The following is a 21,827-nucleotide window of genomic DNA, read 5'->3' as shown; positions in this document are numbered from 1 at the left end:
AAAGTGCTGTTAACACAGGTGCCTTCAGGCGTAAACTGGAGTGCTGCTGAAGTGGACGGATGTGACTACTGGAGGCTGAATACGGGCTGATGAAAAACACTCGAGATGAGTAGAAGACTTGAATGGAAATTTTTCTTTTCTTTTCTTGGACTTGGTCAGCACCATTTCTGATAAACATCACAAAGAATGTGAACAGCCAAGTTTTTAGTCGGACCCTTTCTACGATCCCCAGCAACTCAGCAAGAGCCTTTGACACAGATGGATGTGAAAAAATGTTCAATTTGAGCAGATAAAAAAGGACAGTTATTTAAAGAAGAAAAACAACATAAAAAAGAGAACAAGAAAAAGACAAAAAAAAAATGTTTTTTGAAAATGTGAAGAAATGTTTTCTATAAAGATGCTCTATGTAAAACAACCTGTGTGCTGTTGTCTTTGTACCCTATATGACTTCTAAAAGCTGTTTTTCTATTTCTGATTACATACACCTTGAATTACTCTGAGCTTCTTTAAACTATCCCTCATTTTTATACATTAAAAAACTCTCAGGCTGTGATTGATTAAAATAACTGACTCCCACACAGTGCAAATTTTTCACTGGTTGAATTGTTCATCCAAGAGGACTGTGGGACAAGTATGAACCATTGACCGTAAATATTACTGTACATTTATTAAATAATCCCCCCAAATTTAACATCAACACAGTTTAACTTTTTCTGATAATACATATTCTTGGAGGATTATCATTGTCAACTATATCAGTCAAAATATGATCATTTTATTCATGTCGTGCATGAGGTTGCACTGAAGTTCTTCCACCTGATCAGAGGTTGGACAAGGTCCTTTTGTCTATGCAGAGGATGAGGTCGTCCTCCTTTGTATGACTGTACAACTGCGCCCCCTATTGGGAATTAGCGGGTAATTTAAAGTAAGTAATTAAATAAAGGAAAGTTCAGAGAAAACCCACATTTCGTGTTAACTCGTTATGTATTATACATGCTCCTTAATCTATTTAAAATACTTGCAACAAACACACTTTTCAACTTGTGCTGATTTCATACGTTTATTTTAATTATGTGCTTTGTTATTTAATGTCATGTGAAAAAAGGGGCCAATAAAAGATTATCCTTTTAATTTCAGATTTTTCAGATGACCTGAAAACCCTCTAGAGACCATTATTATACTTCACTGCTATTTTTTTCTCTCTTAAAGGAAAGTAGTTGGTGTCAGGCCAAAAAGGGTAGTTTGTTGCTGCACTCTAGCGACGTTTACTTGAACATTTGAGTCACTAACAAACGATGATGTGCTTTACTTTTCAACAGTCTCTCTGCAGAGTATATAAAGTGGTTCATGTTGTTGTTGTGACAACCGTCAACAAATGGGCTGATACTTACCTTCATTTTTTAAAACAGTATTTTACACAAAAGCATGTCCTCTTTAACGGAAGTTAATGATCTAGTTACTTTTTCTACCATTGCTTCTTGAGCGTTTCACTCAGTAAAGTTGCAACATGGACTCAGGAAAAGTGGGTTAAACAGTTTATTGAATTTATTTCTGCTGTTCAGAACGGTGTCATGTCTGGCTGACTTAACCGTGAGACAAGAAAGAAAAAAAGACTTGGGGGAATAAAGAAAAACTATCAACATTAATCAAAAATCATAAACATAATTGGCTTAAGCACAGCTCATCATTCCCTGTCCACCCATCCTCCCCTATTGAAGAATTAAAGTATAAAAAACCCACCCTTTGACCAAATACTAAAATGCTGTATCGAATGGGGAAATTTCCAATGTCAAATCAAACATACAGTGACTAACTAAGAAGCTTAAGAAAAACCGAAGAAAACGTATGTAGATAGTAATAATCACATAGAGGGGGAATACAAAGGAAGTTATAACACCAGGAGGTTGTTGCATATACAACTTTCTAAAATACTTAAATGTTATGGTATAGAGTAATAAGAAAAGAATCATGCAGTTTAAACAAGCTGGTTATCTGTTTCCGTGTTTGTGTGTGTACACACACGTACAGAAGAACTGCTGATTGTATGCCTATGTTCAACACCAAAACAAGATCCTTGTTCTGTTTACAGAATATTTAAAAGGCCCTGATATGCACCCACTTGCATGATGGCGTACTCCAGGATACATCACAAAGGACATCTAGCACCATTCAAAATAAAATAACATAAAAAAAATGGTGAAGGTAAAGAGTGCTTTATACAAATCAGAGGCTAACATATTCACAAAGCTACAGTGAAATGATGGATATAAAGAGTTTAACTGCAGGGATGTTATTTGTAATCACAAGAAAAGTTATAAACAAAGTAATTAAATACAAACACAATATTTCAAAGTGGGTAAAATGACAGGATTTAGCCCATCTTGTTACAAAAAAAGCTCATGCTATAGTGTCTTAAATATTGGCAGTCAAAAAGGGGACAGATTAGTATGGACACGCAGCTGCTGAAGAGCTAGAAAACATTTCTCTAAAAGGGGAGTCAAATTTGAGATCCACTCGACAGAAACGTCTCCAGGACAACAAAATAAAAGCTTTTAAGTTTTTGATTTCCAGTCAGCAGTTACAGAAAATATGTCAAATAAATATTTTTACTGAGTTTTTGTCATGAGATCTGATTACGTGCATGCATAATTAGTTTCCTGTTGAGTTTCTTTCTGAGTAACCCTGAGAGGTAACAGTTGTATTAGTCTCGCTTGAGATGAAGTTACGATGAAATTCTTTTTTTGCCTGCCGCATTTGAGCACTTTTTTGTTTTACTTGGTATCAGAATGAATGCAGAAAACAATGAGGCAGGTTTGGGAATGGAAGTCTAAATAGTTAAGTATCAATACACTTTGTTCTTTTAGAAAAATTTGATTTTTTTTTTTTTTTCATTACAGGCGTCTTTTGCCAAGCTTATGTACAACGAGATACTGATCAGGCCTAAGCGCTCCCTAAATGCCATGCAAATATTAGTGTTCCTTTGGTTATGTAAAAAAATCTACATGCATCTCATCCTGTACAAAAATAAAAAGTATAGAAATTTACCGTTAGAAATTATCTGAAAAATTCTTCTTCCAATGTAAAAAAAACATCACTTGTCATTTTAATATATTCATATGTACTAATATGTCATTTATTACCTCCATCTAAATTGTATATTAAAACTATCATCAAATATATTCTTTTTTTGCACTTGTCACACAGTCAATTCAATTCTTGAGCTGAATAATTAAAGTGTGCGAGGATATTCTGATACAAAACAGGAAAATATCAGGAAAATATTAAATGTCAAAACCCTTCAAGAAGTGATTTGCTAAAAACTTTCCTTCAAGATTTTGTTTAGTACTCTTGATAGGTCTGCATAGCTTGTCATCATGTACATGTGCAACATGTGCATTACATGTTTTACAGGATTCAAACTCTCTTTTAATGAAATGGTTTAACCTAATATGGATTATTCTCCACTTTAGTTCGGGCTTCCTGTATTGCAGGTAGCCTAAGTGCTTTGAAAATGCACAGGTTGATGAAAAACAATAACACAATTAGGTAGAGCATTAGCCAGAAGAGGCATATTGCTCTCTAAGATGCGATTATACTTGGCCAACCAATCACTTGTTGGCAAATACATTAACCCTTAAATGCCCTGTGTATAAATTCACAAAACACATTTCTTCATTTTGTTAGATTAACTGCACATCAGGGATAAAAAGAAATGAAAAACACTCTAATTGACGTCTACCTCAAAACACCAAAAATGCCAAACTGCAAAAACATCCTGTCCTCAACTGTTCAATCGCCAAACCTAATTGGAGAAAAAAAAGCTCTCTTTCTCAAAAGTGAGAAACATTAAGTTGTTCCTAAAAACTGAAGTCCATAGTCAGGTGAGATGAGCTGTGAACTTTTTTTGTAAAACCTCCATTCGTCCAGTCTTTCTCTTCCACCTGCTCATAACAAGGTAAACAGTCCCCAAAGTGTTCACCGATTCATAACAGAAACGTATTTGTAGGTGCACTTCGCACCGGCGATCACAGTGTTTGGTCTGGGGAGTTGTTTTTTACTGGAGAACTGGCCACTCTTTCTAAACACTAACGGTCCTTTGAGAAGTCAGTACAAAAGCAACCGAGTACCGTATATCCACCCTAAAGCTATTCAGATGTAACATAAATGAAATAAATACTCCACCACAGGGGGGAATTAATGATTTGTCTTTTCACTCTGAAAACAATACGTCACACGAAAGTCATCAGTTCGGATTAAAAAAAAAAAAAAAAAGGCTAGCAGCCAAACTGTTGCGAGTGTTATTTCTTTTATAAAAAATCGTGCATGGTGGCCTGAATCCCCTCCCTGTCCCTGCATGTCTTGGCACATGACACGGATGAGGTCCGGTTTTGTCTTTACAGTCAGACAGTATTGTACAGTATTGTAAATATTGTAAATCGAAAAAAAGTTATCTTCAGCCTGCAGGGAGGAGGAATGCATCGGTCATTCTGTGAGGTTATCTGGATTGGAGATTAGTTCCTGCAAGACAAAATGATAAAAAAAGGTCACTTGTGTTGTTTATCTGGCAGATAAATACAGATTAGTTAACTGCTGTACTTTAAGCTAAGACATCCCCATCTCGCGAACATGGAGTCACATCCGGAACCAGTCAAAAAAAATGAATCGCTTCAACTAACCCTCATTAAAGTATCAACTGTTTGACTAATCCATTCACTACTTGGTTACAATATATCAGAGAGCCTAATTATTATTATCACAATTCCTCCAAATAACTTGAACATAGATGAATGAACAGTAGAAAAGTCCTCACACTACCGGATAAACTGCGTGGTCAGCTGTGTGATTAGCTGGGCACCCAGTTGTGGGCCGAGCCCTGGGTGTTGGTCGGGCCGGGGTAGCCTTGGCCTCCAGGCATAATGGGATCAAAGTTGAAGTCGATGGCGTCTCCGTCCATGAGGTCACTGTTGATGATGTACTCCACGTCACAATCCAGATTCTCCGTAAACATGTCTATATCCAAGTCTGTGGGCAGGCGGTCCGGACCGGTCTGGAAGCAGGGCGGCACTCCGAATGGACTCATGCCTGACAGATTCACGCTGTTATTGACTGAGCCAATGGAAACGCCATGATGCGAGCCCACGGCAGGCCCTGTGACATGATGTGCCTTCAGGGCAGAGAGCTGTGGAGGGTCCTGAGACATACCTGAGAGGATCATCCCCAGCCCCATCTGAGAGTGATGCTGGTGCTGTTGTGGTTGCTGCGGCTGGTGCTGCGGCTGCTGGTGGTGGAGGTGGTGCTGCTGCTGCTGCTGCGGCTGCATTTGAGCCTGTAACACCATGGGAGCCACAGTGTTCGGCTCAAGGCCTTTATTCATCAGCAGCTGGTTGGGTTTGGACCTCACGCTCACCACAGACGATCCCAGGCCCATAAGGCCTACCCCTCCAGGACTGGGCATGAGGGGGTCAACCTGGGTCATCATGACATCACTGGGTGGAGGGGAGTCAGAGGTGAGCAGTGCCTCCAGGCTGGAGGGCACGTGGGTAGTGTAATGACTGCTCCCACGAGAGGTGGAGGAGGACATGGGGTTGAAGAGGGAGTTGCTGAAGGTTGATGGATCCTTGCTCCCCGAGCCACACTGAGAGATGGAAGTCTGGGTCCCAGAGTGGGAGGGTGCCTGCGGGAGGTTGGAGGACTGCAGCTGATGGAAGGAGGAGAAGCTGGAGCCACGAGGCAGAAGGGTGGAGGCGGAGGGCAGTGGAGTGGGAGGTGCTGGTGGAGCTGTGCTGGGACTGGCTCCTCCCTGCGTCCCAGTCATCAAGGTGAGGCCATCGATGAGATCCAGCTCCTCCATCAGGGTCTCTGTGAGGGTGGGGGTCAGGCTGCTAGCTGTGTATCTCCCCAGCAGAGAGTCCTCAGGCAGGTTATCATCGTCCTCCTGTCCGGGGGCAATGGGGGACAGACGTCCACTCAGAGTGCTGGCGTTAGAGCTGGTACGTGGGCGGAAGGTGGTCCACATGTCGCTGTCATCAAGGCTGCCACGGGACGATGGGCTGCTGTTCACTGCCCATTTAGGAAACTGTTGGGATGAATTAGGGCTGTCTGCCCCACCAGAGCCTGTGTTGCCCTCACCCCCTCCAGCACCCCCCAGGCCGCCTGCTGCTGCCTTCTTGGTCTGCTTCGCTCTCATTCGGCTCTTAAGCAGTTTGCTGCTGTTGTCCATGGAGGCAGCTCGGCGGCGAGGAGCTTTCCCCGTCTTCCCTCCCTCCGGATTGAGCATCCACCAGGAGCTCTTTCCTGTTGATTCATTGTGGACCCTCAAGAATTTGTTGTGGAGTGATAAATTGTGGCGAATGGAATTCTAGAAATAGAGACAAATAAAAAAAATGAAAAAAGGACTTGGTTGGTAATTTGTAGAATAGTCACTGCAAGTAAACAAACTTTGTCACTGTCTTAATTAGCCCCCCCCCAAAAAAAAAAATACATTACACAAAACCAATCCAGTAAGATGTTTTAATGTTAAATGTTGTAGAAGTGTTGAAGAGTCTAAATACAACATTAAATAAATATGCATGATCATTTTCATACTTTAAATCGAGAACTATGAAATATGTTTGCGGTTGAAGTTATAATCTAAAAATCTGAACTATTTTTGTAGATCACCCTCTAACTCACCTTCCAGCCAGCTGAACTGTTGCTGTCACCTTTGTCTCTGAAGTAAGGCACTGTTTTCACCATCCACTCGTATATCTGCGCCAGGGTCAGCCTCTTCTCAGGTGAGTTTTCGATGGCCTGACTAATCAGATCAGCGTAGCTCTGGTTCCCCCACGCGTTGCGCCGGGATGATCCTTTGCGGGGAGTCGCGCCGGCTCCGCCCACGCCGGGCACGACCCCTCCCTCCGCTGTAGCTGCAGCCTTCTCGGGCTCGGAGATGAGTTGCTGTGGCTCAGGTTTGTCCTCGTCCGCGGGGGGCGTCCCGGCGGCGGACTCAGCGCCATCCGTCCCCTCCGGTTTGACAACGGAGATGTCCGGTCTCGGCAGGGGCCACGTGCAGGAGCGGGGTCTGCTCTGCGGCTCGAAGTCTGGGTCGATCGGAGGCAAAGGCGAATCCTCCATGACAGTCCTCTGAACTTCCACTTAACCGATAAAACAGAACCACTTAAATCATCTACCTGTACAAGTTAATCCTAACTTTGTCCGGCTAATGCTTCAAAACACTTCCCGAATAAAAAAACAACACAATATGCTTCAGCCACTGGCAGGGGTGTAAACAGAGGGGCCTAGAAAAGAGACGTAATAATCTGGACACACCAGTATCCTCGGTTAATCCTCAGATTGGAGATTAGGGAACCCAAATAATCTCCTTAATAGTAACTATCATAAACCTTGCGATTTATATAGCATGAAGGAGGGCTGGGATGAGAGTCTCTTTGTTTGAATGAAATAAAAACAAAAGTGGCAAGGCGGCAAAGCGTGCGAAAACATCTGGATCTACAGAGGTTTTCCTGCTAACCTCAGAATTAATTACAACTTTACAACATTTTACAAGTATATGGATACAAACTGAGCCATTCTCGTTAATACAACAATTTCATTATTGTTTACTCTGGTGAACAGTAGCCTATACCCCCAAAAGTGTCTTTAACAGTATCACTTCAAAAAGCAAGGATTAAAAAACTTAATCATGAATTGCTCATGCCAAAATGTGCGAATTTATAGTTAAAAATGTCCTGGTTCAAAGTTGGGATTTGTTTTGACTCTAGCAGCAGGGATCAGCTGGCTGATGTTACAAAGGAGCTCCTCAGGACAACCTCCACTTGTAAACAACGTGATGTCAAGACTCTCAACAAGAACACAAAACCTTCACCAAATGTTTCTTCTAATGTTCCCAAACAAACATCCAAAGTCACAAACAAATCTAGTTAAATCAAAGTCAGGTGTACAATGGTTCAACCACTGACTGATACTGGCTGTGCTCCCCTTTAAAACAACAACACTGAGAGGTTTGGCCTGTACGTTTGAGCATAAATTACTTACACATTTTCTATCGTTAAAACAGAAATAGGCAGCACATTTATCTACCGATTGAATAATGTTGTGAGTTATGTAAGCGGGGAGTGAAGACAGAAATGTGCGTAAGAAAAGTCCGTGCTTCAGGTCTGCACGCTCCGCCACATTGCGGCCAGGCGCGTGTCACCATCTGCCATGTTTCTCCACACTCCTCCAACACGATGCTCGAAGAAACGCTTATGAAACTATCCCGACCGAGGGCCGGAGCCCAGATATGATCCCCACAGTTCCTTCAATCAAACCACAAAAATAATTTCCGTTTGTTAGGAGAAGTTTGGTCGCTTCGGAGGTCTGGCTGCTCTCACCCGCCGCACTTTGAAAACAGCACGATAGCCTCCGTAACGTTAGCTGGTTTAAGCTCCTGCTGCTCCAGAGTTTACTATCCGTGGAAAAGTCCGTGAAATGACACCGATAAATGTCTTCAAGTGGTCATTTTGAATCCGCGAAACGTTCCGTAAAACTTCCTGTCGTTGTAGCCGGTCAAATATCCAGCCCTTGTGTATCTTTTTGACTTGTTTTGTTTTGTTTTGTTTTGACTCGAGGCGAAGACTCCCTTCTGACGTCTGTTTACCAGTCAGACAACGCGTACTGCGCATGCGTCAAGCGGATTTATGGGAAACGGAGTCATTCGTGTGACAGAACCGGCGTAAACAACAGTTGTAGGCGCAACATGTACCTGGAGTGGGTCATTCACAGTTAGAAAAATGGGTGCGTAGTCCTCGACACACCTAGGTTATTTAAGGTAGCCCGTTACTGTTTATTAAGTAACTGATAACAGTAGACAATGGCAACTAGACCGCAAAACAGCATGTTCAGTTTAGCTTAGGCCAAATTTATATATTTTTTTTCCAACAATGCTGTTTTTTGAATAACTTTTTCACTGCAGAGTGAGAAGTCCGGAGACCAAAAAAACAACAACAAAAAAAACAGTGATTTACCAGATGTTGTATTTGACCAGGGTTTTGTGTGACTGACTTTGCTGGGGTGGAATAAGACATGTTGGGAAGCCTACACTGGGCTTTTATAAATTCTACTGTACATCATACTGCTAAATGTAATATTATTTATAATACTGAAATAAGTAAACATGTCAACAGGTGTGAGTGAAAATGGTGTGCAGGTATCTCTAAATGAGTTCTTTGTTACATCTGTCTTCACAGTAAAGGACTATTCAGTTACTCTGCAAATCATGCATTACTGTAAACTAATGCCACCTTTTCTTGTAAAGTTTAAGTTTGACACAACTTGATAACATCCTGCTTAATTTTAGCAATCAAAAGCTTTAGAGTAAATTTAATATTCAACACAATAACAGCACCATATGCAGTAAAATAGGCTAATAGTCATGATTTGTTTGTTTTTTATATTGAACTAAAAATACAAAACAGCAACTTGATCATACTTTATTACAGTGATGGTTATTTTGTTTATTTTCTAAAGTTTGGCTGTAGCTCATTCTGTAAAGGGACTTGGATAGGAAACCTGAGGGAAGCCAGTTGTATAAAATGCATCCCAAAATGTGTGTGAAAAGCATGTCTTTCAGTAAGAGAATAAACCAGAATAAAATATATTTTTTTAGTTTTAATTACATTTTAATTTGATATACGTTATTAATCCCTGAAGTGGAAATTCTAGTTCTCACTCTGTTTTTACAGAGACATGCTTCTCACACACAGGCGGAATCACACACATGCACAAGCAGGACCTGTGGACATGCATATGGCATGCTGAAAAAGAGAAATTGCTATCCTGTAAGAACTTTCTGTCCAGTGAGGCACAAACATCTTTGAACATTTTGTTTTATTGGCATGGTTTAAGTTGATAACATCAGGATTTACAGCTTGATAAGAGTTGTATTTCTTAAGACTGAGGTGTGATTCTGCAAATTATTTGCTTTCAATGGATATCAGTTTTTCAAGCCTGCAGGCTTTTCAACAATTTACTGTCTATTGCTTTATTGGTAGTTGTATTATGAGATAATAATAAACAATAAAATAAAATGTGCAAGAAATTTTTGAAAACCTGAAAAAAACCATGTGTGTTGCTGTATCATGAATCTAAGGTTTTCTTTATTATACAGTAGTTTTTTTAAGTAATTATACAATGTGTTTAAGCCTCCACAGTTTTCATTGCTTTTTTGTCTTATAAAAGTATTTTTTTTACAGTATAGGCTATGTTATATATTATTCTGCTTACTTGTGATGCTCCCTGGGTGTCATGTTGAACAGGTAACTAGTAACCCTCCCAAAACCTGGCTTTTAATTTATGCACAGTCTCATGTTACTGAGTCATTAATGAGAACAGACTGATATCTGTTTTAAGTTCTGCTGTGGCTCCAGATTTTAAAGTCTTTATCGGATCGACATCAGGAACTGAGCATGTGCAGTAGGCAGCATACATGCAGAGGCATTAATGCATCTCACATTATGATAAGCATTTTGCATGCATGTAATGCTTTGGGCAATAAAATGGTGTACTCTCAAGTTGAGCTAAAATGTTATGTGTTGTATTGCAATCACTTGCTTCAATTTTAGAGTCAGTCTCGAGCAATAAGCTATACCTGATTGGGAAAGTAATACAGGCTGCCTCCATAAATCAGCATATAGCAATGATCTTCTGATAAATACCATTTTGAAATGGAGCAATCGGTCTGATTTAAACAATAGTCAACCCATCAATTCAGGAATGAAGAGCCATAGTTAGCTCAAGGATTATAGATACACTGTACATCAAAATACAAAAGAGTTTGTTTTTAAAAGAAAAAAAACTGTTTTAGCTTCAGCTTTTTAAAAAAAACAGTTATTTGTAATAGTTTACAAACTTAATCTCATTTCTTTTAAATGTAGAAACCACATAAATGCACGAGGCAAACATTATTAAACCACATTTATACACTAAATGCAGCACATAAACACGGCAGGTTAATGATTTTTTGAAACATGTTCATTTATTAGTGTCTCAGATCTGAGCTCTGTGGTTTTGTACTTCAACTCCCAGAAGTCATTTCGACGCTTCTGTGTGTTTACAACCAGCTGACATCCGGCTTCTTCCCGTCTGTTAGCCACCGATACACAACCTTAACGATATCAATCTCCACTCGACATTTTCCTCAAGAAAAAGCTCGACCCACTGACCGTCAACTCAACTGGATGCGAGATTTTAATCATACTCTTCAGATGCAGGTGAGGAACACGAGACAAAAAGTTGTACATCCAACCAAAGCGGAATTAGCTCGAGCTAACAAGTTAGCTCAGGCTAACACCTTAGCTTAAGCTAACGTTAGCACAAAGCTTCTCTGTCGACATTTGTCTGGTCGAAAATCCTAGTTATTGGCGGAGGTCAGGCAAGATTTTTCTTCTCGATTATTTCACAACATATTTATCGCATTATTATTTATGCTGTAATTTTCAATAATTATTGAATCTACTCCGAATACGGGACGTTATCCTTGTTAGCCTGCTAGCCTTGTCAGTTTATCGTAAACTGGTGAACATGGACAGATTTAAGATGAACTAATTTTTATCATTTGCATTAACTTAATAGTTTTGCAGTGGGCATATTTGAACTCCACTTATAACTTGTCAGGTTAATAATCGTGTGCAGACATTTAACTGATCCTGTTATGATGCTAGCTCGCCAGATCATGGATTATGCAGTCATGGTGCCAGGCTGTGGGAAGCAGCTTCACACTGTGTGTTTGTGTTGTTTGTGTCAGGGCTCTGCCCCCGTCTCCAGCAGCTGAAACACGCTAGTCCTGTGCTCTCTGATACACATCCACGGCCTTCACCCGTACTGAGCCATGACCACCCAAAGGGATCTTGACATGGTGAGTGAGTCTGGGTCTACCACCTTCCTCAGGTTATATTTAAACAACAACACGGATAAATGGGGTTTTAATCTCAGTTTGTACATCATGTTTAGATCTTCGCATGTGTTACAGATATGTTTGATTGTCATGTTACCTGATGTAAAATAATTGAGGGTTTGGACCTGACTGAAGTAAGGGGGGGGGGGTTCATGGATTAGCCACAGACCTAAACACTTATCTGCAACATTAACTGCTGTTCCTGTGAACGCCATCTGTCTAATCTCAGTTAAAACGTTGCCCTACTTTCCTTTCAAGGTTTAGACGCCAATTGATTGTACCCGCTTAATAAATCCTGACCTCTGTCCTCCCCCCACTGTACAGAAGATACACAACACTCATTTAAAAACAGAGCACTGAGGACAGGAGAAGACATACACAGATCCAGCTTTTTGTTAATCATAACTCCTCACCTGCCTGTTTTACCTGCACAAAATGCACTGTTTACTCATGTTTCACAAAGAAGAGCTGGCAGATGTTCACAGTTGTCAAGCTGTAACCAGCTGATATGTAGTGGTTTTGCATTATCGCCAAAGACGCAAAGTCATCTTAACATGAACATTTGTATTGCAACGATTGTTTTTTTAACCGCTCATATGCTGTAAACGATTGAGAAATATGGAGTTGTTTAACAATAACATTATTGAAAGTTAATTCAATGGCAGCAATGTACATAATCAAGCCATTTATTATGAGGATATTATTATTCTGGGTTCGGAGCGCCATAATAAAGAGGCAGATTTGCTTTATGTCACTATGGTTGAATTTTTCATGTTTTTTAATATTTCAATGCAGGTTTGTTTTTGGTCAGCTCTGTTTAGATCTCATCTGGTTCTCTGAGTTTGTGAATGGTGTCTTGAATTATTTTGGGACGTTGCATTAATTAATCATTCACTTAATTAAAATAAAATTCCAGAGATTATTCATTAAAAAGAAAGTTATTATGTTTCTCATTATTGAAACATCCATTCTTCCAGTGCGAATATTTAAACAAAATATTAATTATAGAAGAAGGTGTTTATCTAGAACACCTACATCACGTGAACGCTCACCGCCAACTGAGAGGGATTTAATGGCTCATCTGTCTTTGCAGCGTCCACAGGGCATAAGCTTGTGGTTGGTTTAACGTTTTTAGGAAATCCAACCAACATCAAGAGTGGGTAAACCTTTGGTTGCTCAGTTAACACTTTAAAGAAAGTGATTCATTTTGAAGGATTTACTGTCTTTCTTTGGATTGGAGATCCTTACTGTACGTTGCCATGGGAAACCAGGCTGATTTGACTTTGTTTTTATTTCATTGGGGATGAAAGGGACAGAGGACAAAGCCTGTTAATGATGACATGGGTATGTAACCCCACATTGAGGTTATTGAGTTCAAAGGGGTTGGGGGGGCAGGGCGTATAGGACCACCGAGGGAGAACTTGTATTTGTAAACAGATCAGAGAGAGGGGCTGTTCCTCCCTGACGTCACACCTCATGCTTAAGTCTCTTTGTTCTCTTCTCTGTGATTTGTGAAGCAAAGAAAGTTCATGTGCCACCATTTTTAAGAGCAAACGTCAGGGGAATTCAATCCCATCCGTTTATTGTTCCTCCTCCCATGTAGGAGTGTGCCCTTATAAAGATTTAGATTGTTTTGGGTTTTTTTTTACTCGCAGTCATAGTTGAGAGTAGTGGAATGATTGATTGATGGATTATTGTTAGAACAAGGAGCTGTAATTATTACTGCATGAATTATAAATGAATTCTTACTTAAAGCCTAATTCAGGTCAAACAGACATTTGAAAAGAGCCCCGCTGATGTCAACAGCGCCTTTCTGAAAAGTTGAAATAATTTTAACTTGAAGACGCTGAGTGCTGCACTTTTTCTCCGGGCAGCCAATCTCTGCTACTCATGAAAAAATGCGAGGTAAAGAAGAGAGAAACGGTAAAGAAGAATTGGACAAATTGAATTGAACTCGTAAAAGCAACATTAATGCTTAGAGTCATTTGTGCACTCTGATAATATAATATAGATTTAAAATGTCTTTTAACAAATCTCATAATAAATGTAAAAATAGTATTACCAGTTGTTATGTTTCCTCTAATGTAACATGCAGATAAGATTTATTTTTAAGAATATTTATACATAAACAGATGTATAGGCCTACAGCTGTTTATTCTGCACATTATTCCCTTTAATTATTGAAAAGCCGTAATGTCTGACTTTGAATTCCTGAAAAATAAATGATGATATAACACCAGAGTTAATGGTTTAATATGGAACTTTTTTCAGTTTTCCTTCAACATGTGTTTTGATTGTTTAGTTTTTTCCTCTCCTGATGTAAGAGTTGTATTTAGGCCTCGACGGCACGTCAGACAAGAAGCTAGTTTTTGTTACAATAGATTGCCTTGTAGCGTTGCCCGGAGGATGAAATGTGGAGGAAGCCCCGCTGTTAGAGACCCTCCCTCACATGCACAGTCCCCCTCTATGCTACGCACTGGCCATGTAAATTTAATAACATGGCCCAGAGCTGTCTGGGACACCTGGGGTTATCGCATTAGGCCGGCGCTCGCGGCTCCCTGAAACTAGCGGGCCAGTGTGCCCCCCCCAAAACACATGCATGCACGCACGCACCCCCCCACCCCCACCCCGTGAGCTCCACCCTGAAACGTTGTCTTCTCTGACAAACACTTTAGTGTAAGCCCTCAGTGAAGGTAGTCGCCCAGTCAGAGGCTGGAAATCTGTTGTGGATAAATCTCATTAGACTGGAATGCTCGTCTCTTCACATCCCTCCGAAGGTCACCTCATGTCTGAAGAGGTTAGAGGAAGTGGAAGGATTCCTCCACCTCTAATTAAGAACTTGTTGGCCTGTGACATTTTTACGGACTCAGGCTTATCTGTTTTTATTTGTCGTTGTAGGTGCACCTGCGCCTCATCCTGGTCAGTGGAAAAACGCAAGATTTCACTTTCTCCCCGAATGATTCAGCCACAGACATCGCCAAGCACGTCTTTGATAACTGGCCTGCAGGTACGCTGTAATAACATCAGTCTGAAGTGTTTTCTGCTTCTGTCGTTACATTTCTGATTCACACAAATCTGAACTGACACATTAATGTTGGTTTCAGTATTTGAATTTGTTTCAATAAAACCATTTCTGTTGTCTAAATGAAGAATGCAGCGTGAGTATAGTTTAAATGTTGTCTGATACTACAAATATAAAAACTTTAACAAATAAAGTTACAAGTAATTATTGTTAAGAATGATGATGGCAAGCAAACGAGTCAGATCAAAACAAGCCATTGATAGTTGTGGAGAGAAAAAGTCCTCGTTTCTTATTCTCCTGTAAAGAAGATCAACTGGAGAGTTTGAGGGTTCAACAAAAGCGAGCCGCTCCTGAAGGTTTCAGTGAGTGTTAGTTGGAGTTTTGAGTTTGTGCTTATGCGCTTTTCATTACATACTTTAGTTTTATATTTTGACATAAACATTTAAAATGGAAACTTCCCAGAATAGTTAAAACTTAATTTAAATCTTCAAACATTATGAGTCTAATTTAACAAATGTACTTTTTTTTTAAATAATTTTTTCTGCTGTTGAATAAAAAAAAAGGGTTGGCTTCTTATTTGTGATTTGATTTTAAAAATCCATCCTCTGAAATCCAGTTTGGGTGTGGCCTGAGATGTGATGTTCTTGTGTGTGTGCTCTGTGACAGGATGGGAGGAGGAGAGAGTGAGCAGTCCGAGCATACTGCGCCTCATCTTCCAGGGACGCTTCCTTCACGGCAACGTTACCCTGGGAGGTAAGGTCATCTCTGACTTAGACGCCATCCAAACTTAGTTGTGGCAGATTTCTCAAAGTATAGTTTTATGATTAAAAACCACTCCTGTAGAGTGACGACATATATTTCTTAAAGAGAACTACACTCAATCACAACTGCACACATCCAATCTGGAGTGTGGAGATTATGTCATCTCTGTTTTTAGGATGGAGCAGAACAGTTTAATGATTTGTATTTGTCACAAGTTTCTTTAAGCATGTTGAAACTGTGGTTAAAATATGCTTATGCTTTCCCGTAGTTTGGGTCTGTCTGAAGCTTAAACAAGCAAATGTACTTTATCAGAAGCATTGGCCTGCAAGTCTAAGGTTGCATCTATTGCAGCTCCTTTCTACTGAATCAATTAGCAAATCAGACTCTACATATAAAACAAATGAGGTACAAAAAGGTCCGAAACACCGACAGTACAAAGTCAAACTGTAGTTCTACATAAAAACAACTCGTTATCTCTCTGAAGCTGCAGTCAGACCTCGATTTCTCTGGCATGGACATGAAATGGTGCACCATCACGGTTTTCTCCTTGTGGGTCTGATCTGGAGCTGTTCCTTAACACTGTTAAAAACTGAATGTCTTTGTTTAAAGCTCTAAAGCTGCCAGCGGGCCGAACTACCGTCATGCACTTGGTTGCCAGAGAGACTCTCCCAGAGCCCAACTCTCATGGTGAGGACCTTTTCTCTGTCTCGTTCTCTGAAAGAAGGTGGAGTAAAGAGACGGAGTAAATTTAACAATGTCTTGGTCAAAATGAAGTTGACCATTAATTGTAATTTATAGAGATCCGTGTCTCCTTCTTCAGGGTGCATTTCATTTGAGTTATTACATAGATCTGCTGCTAAGCAGTAACTGGTTCTAACCCTGACCCTCACCTTGTGTTCTTACTGCCTTGTCTTTGTAGGTCAAAGGAACAGAGAAAAAACTACAGAGAGCAACTGCTGTCTCCTCTTGTAAAGCAACACAAACGACCCCCTTTTTGTCCTTACCCTTCTTCACATACATACAAACACAAAACCACCACATAAACATACATACACCTCGATCTCTCCCGTCTGTCATCCTGTCAGACCTGGATTTATAATAAATCACAGGAAGTTTGGTTTGGGATTCTTTGGTTGAACACCGAACCACGGCTTTTATTTTGTGCCAATGTGTTGACTTCTTGCCCTAAAACTTAAATCTTTTTTTTAGTTTATTTTGAAGATCATGGCGTGAAACAGTACCTACGATCCCTCACTGACATGTCCGCTCCTGGACAAGTTCAGCAGAGCTGTCAGGAACTCGCCACTCTTCATGGACAAAGAGCTGTTTAAAAGGATTTAAGGATTTGTGGGTTACAACCCTTCCCCTCAAAGTGACATGGATGTTTCCCTGGGTCTTACTGAATGGTTTTAACCCTCTCGTTGCACTTAACCAGTTAGTTCATTCAAAAGTGTTTACTGTGTGTCATTGCATCTTTTCCCCCCTATTTCATTTGTTTGTCTCTTGGTCCGAGGAACAGACCTTTTATTCCCTTAACGTGGTAGGAAATGTGCCATCCTCCTCATGAGACTGTTTCTGCCTCTCACTGACTGAATCTCTGGCATGGCGTTTGTGCCATGACCTTTATGCCTGTTTATTCTCGGAAACTGGACCAATTGAGAAAGGACTCTTATTTCGGAGGAGCAGTGTCAACGCCTGAGGGGACGTAATGTCCTCGAGAAACAGGAGCAGAGCCCTAGTGAGGTTTGTAAAGGCGGAGTCGGAGGATTCTGTGGATTGCTCGTGTGTCTCCGGCTTTGACTTTAAAGGACCAGACTGTCGGAGGTTCATCACAGCGGGCCAGTTGAACGCGGACACGGAGAAGCAGTTGAAGATGAGAGGAGTATTGTCATTGTGAGACCCCCCTCTAATAGACACTGAAAAAGGGGGAGTTTCTCCCATTTGGATGAAGAATTTAAAGGAAAAATTTTGGGTGGTGTTTCACCTCCTTTTTCATTTGGATGCTGTCTTTACTTCTTGTTTGCCTTTTATCGTGGAATTCAGTAATATCATTAATAATGAAATTTAAATATATCAATTTTTATCTTGTGTATAGGTATTTGTTCAACTTCAGTGTGGGTGAGTTTGTGTGCGAGTGTGTCTGAGGGTGTGTGATGCACGTGGCATACTGTATGAGGACTAGTGAGGGCATGTGATTAAAAAAAAAAAAAAAAAAAAAGGTGGTGCACTGGGAGTGTTGATGGGCTGTGGTTTCTTCAGAAACAGTCGGAAACCTTTTGATTCCTTCCATTGAGTGTCCTTTGGTTTATGTCAATCAGTGTCACTGCTATGAAGTTTAGCTCAGTATGAATAAATGTAAAAAACTTAAAATACGTGGTCTACATTAAAGCTTGTATTATAAATTAATAAATCTTTAAATATGGCAAATGATCTTCGTTTCTTTTACTGTCTCGTGGCAAATAAAAGCAGAAGCTGGGATTTGACGTGTGACTTAATATTGCTGTCATCAATACTTTAAATGTGTTTTTATTCATCTTAAAGCTCCTGCTTGGAGCTTTTGTTTTCCATTGATCGTGGTGCCCTCTGTGGGCAAACTAATCCTTCCTCTCGAAGCTTATCTTGTCCTGTACAGATCGTGTTTGTTGACTAAAACAAAATCTGACATCAACGCTATCGCAGAGGTTTCAAATATAGAAATAATCCATTTTATCACTGATGGTCTAGTTGCTGAGTATATAGGGATCAATACTAATTTCAGTAATTTCTCATTGAGGCTAGTATTAAGTATTCAAGTTGTCATATGTCCATTACAGTTTCCAAATAGACGGGCAAATATTCAGTTTAACAAGCTGAATCTAGAGAATATGTATGATTTTGGGACCGGATAAATAGATAACAGAAATTGTTTCAGGATAGATTTTTCAGGATTTAGCTTTTGATTGATGTTAACACAAAACAGATAAATAGAGTTAAAGGGGACATCGAGTATCTTGTCCTGTATGAACACACTACAAACGTTTACACAAAGCAGACCTGTTTGTCAGAGCTTTCCCCTTATTTCTTTTGTCCGTTCTTAAAAATTGAAGAGTTGTCATGGAGATGATTCATTCGCTATTGCATGACCTAAAAGTTAAATTTGTTTTTTAATAAGAGAATGGTTTTGTATATTGGTATAGATTGATGATAATTCACTATTTTATGGTCATACTATTATTTCTAAAGCCAATCATGATCAAACTAAATGTAGTTTTATTTATTGACCTCTAGGGCGCAGTGTTCATTTATACCACTGAGTAGGCAGAAGGAGATAATAGTGTATTTTATACTGTTGTGAGTATAAATCATAGACTATTAAAATGAAGGTATGAATACATTGATAAAGGTTAAAGTAGGTCAATATGTAAATGATAATATTAATGTCTATATCTGTTTTGATGAGCCACACTTGAATCTAAAGATGCACTTGACAGGGACAACTTGAAAACACAGCACGGTTAAAGAAATGAAAATGAAATAAACAAACAAAAAAAACTATATTTGATAACCATTTGATAAAAAACAACATAAACATGGAGTCTGAAAGTGTCTCTGTTGCTCTAATTGGGTCATAGCTTCTGTTTTTGAGCTGATTTTTTAGCAGCTTTCCTCTTGTCAGCCTCAGGAATCTGCTCCTGACGTGTAGCTGCAAGAAGTCCAGGTTTCCAGTTGACACTGGCAGTGTGAGTTAGGAAAAGAGCAGTCAACCCACATCTTTCTCAACATACTACAAAACCTGCTATTGTGTGGAAACCAGTCGTCATGCAACGTCTCTTTATATATTCCACTTGCTCTTATCTGAACTTTCACAGGAAAGTCACGTGTTCACAGAAGCAGAGAAATCCTTGTTACCATATTGTACCCCAGCCCAGAATAAATTGTGTTTTTTTTTTGTGGTCAATATGCCTGAACCATGTGTGACCATGTTGCACCAGCATCCCCTGGAGGGCCGTGATCACTCTTAGCTGCCTGTTGTGGACCGTTTACCTCCCACTGTGGTAGCTGTAAATCCTACTGTTTAAAGTAAGCATACAGTTCAAGTAGAAAAGTTTGTTGCTTGTGTCAAAGTATTGTACAAAATGATCTCTTATTATATGAAATCTTTGTCTGAGTAGTAGTTATAGTTTTAATGTATTAAAGTTCAGTAATGAAACGTTTACAAAGAGGGCCTAACTCAAAGTTTATGACTAAAGTACAGTTTTTGAGTAGCCAGAATGTATTAAGTAAGTCATTACTCATTGAGTTTATTAACTTAATCATTCATCTGATTTTAAGGTTCATTTTTTGAGAAGAGGCGTTGGTTTATTGTAAAGCATAAAATGGGCTGTTTCCCAGATAAGGAATGAAACTTTTAAACTAAAAGTCGAAAATACTTTCTGTCTTGCCGAGTTTCACTGAGTGAGACAGTCGATACCTCTCTTGTGTCTTTAGTTAAAGCAAAAAAATTAAATTACTAAACTAGGCTAATCGGTTGTTAGCGTGTGTTATTTAATGCAGCCCAAATATTCTTTGAGGTTGTGAAAATGTCATACTGTAGCCTAGAGAGATGAATGAAAAGCAGCAGACTGACACAACACGCATTAAGGAAAAATATGTTTCTAGTTTTACAGAGTGAATCACTGTCTTTTTCACAGCCGCTCCATATTCTGCTAAACCAGCTTCAAGTGTACAACTGATGAAAGGTAAGTAAGTCAATGCCTGAATCAACAGGAGGTATGAATGTATTATTTTCTTTTATTACCTCTAAATCCCATTCCCCTCCACTGCTCCTGGCCATTTTCTTATCTGCCAGCTTCTCCTTTATTGAAACCAGCTGTGATCACACACTGAAAAGCATGAACATACAGTAGGAGGTCACAAATACCACTGACTCTTGGCATATACATCACAGGAATCTGACATTAAAACCAAAAAACAGAACGTTGCTCCAGTGTTGTTTCAGTGTTCATGATAAAGTGAGTGTGCGGTCATGATGTCCTTACATTCCTTTAAGTCTATTTGTCCATACCAGAGGTCTTGAAACCAAAGAGTTCAGTAGGCCAGTGTGAAAACATACACACTCATGCAGGGGTTGAATTAGCCCAGCAGGGCGTTCACAAATGAGCAGCTTTCACGCTGACTCCAGAAGCTGCTGCTGTCTCTCTTCATCTCCAGTCCTCTGCTCTCGTCTTAATTGGGGAACATGACACTGTTTTCTGCAACTCTTTGTTTCCTAAGCAGGAGGTAGGAGGATGTTGACATTTGGCCAGATGTTTGTTTGAACAGGATGAACGAGTGGCTGTAACAGAAGCATGCAGGACAGAGGGCCAGGTCAGCTCACCTCTTTGACCATTCATTTTTACAAGGTCTTTGTGGCTTTCAAAGGCTGTAGCGTTGACAGCAATATTAGCTTTATGGAGAAATGGCCAAAGCTTAAGACACAAATAATCAGCCCAAACAGGTCTGACCTCTGTACATCACAAAGTTTTAAACTAGTGGCCCTTTCCTTGAATAAATACTTTGTCAAGTAAAAGCGGAAAAGTTCAGATGAGTCGAAAAAGTTAATGCATGTTCTCGTCAGATTTTGACTCTACAGTATCATATTGAATTAATAACCATTGTTAATTCATGATAAATGTATAACGCGTTTCTTTAACATTACTGCAAGTTGGAGTGGATCAAAATGTTTTATATACTCATGAGTAGTTCACAGAGGAAGAAGTTAAACTGTGACAAGTTTGTCAATTTAGGAATCAACTCAAAAACAACTCATTCTGACGTCTTTTTAATACCTACAAAAGTGAATAGATGATTAAATGAACGTCATGCAAATCTGGAAGTGCCTTTGTTTACTTTTCTCCACAGTCAGTTTCATGAAGAGTGAGAATGAACATTTTCAGATCAGTAATAAGCAGCTTGCATCACTGTCCACGGGGGTCTCCTAAATTGGCACAAACCAAAAGTTCCTCACAATAGCTTTAAAATCTAACCCTAACACAACACATCTCATTTTATGCTAATGTTCATATGCTCATTTCAACAAATCATCAAAAAAAAATTCAAAACTTGCCTCAGAAAAAATGCCAAGTAGAGAAA

General features: G+C 39.7%; 2 protein-coding genes across 3 annotated transcripts; one reads left to right on the top strand and one right to left on the bottom strand.

Moving 5' to 3' along the window:
• Positions 1–1,522: 1,522 nt before the first annotated feature.
• On the bottom strand, positions 1,523–8,659 carry foxo4 (forkhead box O4). 2 transcript variants are annotated; one of them, XM_079352667.1, is made up of 4 exons: positions 6,673–8,659; positions 5,203–6,358; positions 4,816–5,082; positions 1,523–4,518 (listed from the first exon to the last, which is right to left on the bottom strand). In XM_079352667.1, the coding sequence occupies exons 1-3, from the start codon at positions 7,111–7,113 to the stop codon at positions 4,844–4,846; spliced, it is 1,836 nt and encodes a 611-aa protein (XP_079208793.1). In that variant the 5' UTR covers positions 7,114–8,659; the 3' UTR covers positions 1,523–4,518; positions 4,816–4,843. The 2 variants fall into 2 exon arrangements, with proteins under 2 accessions (XP_079208793.1, XP_079208792.1); XM_079352666.1 differs by having other exon boundaries at positions 4,816–6,358; positions 6,673–7,133; positions 8,373–8,658.
• Positions 8,660–11,072: 2,413 nt separating this feature from the next.
• On the top strand, positions 11,073–18,146 carry ubl3b (ubiquitin-like 3b). Its single transcript, XM_079352328.1, has 6 exons — positions 11,073–11,249; positions 11,783–11,893; positions 14,831–14,939; positions 15,621–15,707; positions 16,326–16,403; positions 16,636–18,146. Exons 2-6 carry the CDS (start codon positions 11,867–11,869, stop codon positions 16,686–16,688), a joined length of 354 nt encoding a protein of 117 aa, XP_079208454.1. The 5' UTR covers positions 11,073–11,249; positions 11,783–11,866; the 3' UTR covers positions 16,689–18,146.
• The last annotated feature ends 3,681 nt before the right edge of the window (positions 18,147–21,827 follow it).

Source organism: Symphodus melops (assembly GCF_947650265.1).
Source record: "Symphodus melops genome assembly, chromosome: 9".
Classification (NCBI taxonomy): domain Eukaryota; kingdom Metazoa; phylum Chordata; class Actinopteri; order Labriformes; family Labridae; genus Symphodus; species Symphodus melops.
This window is presented reverse-complemented; position numbering and strand designations above follow the sequence as displayed.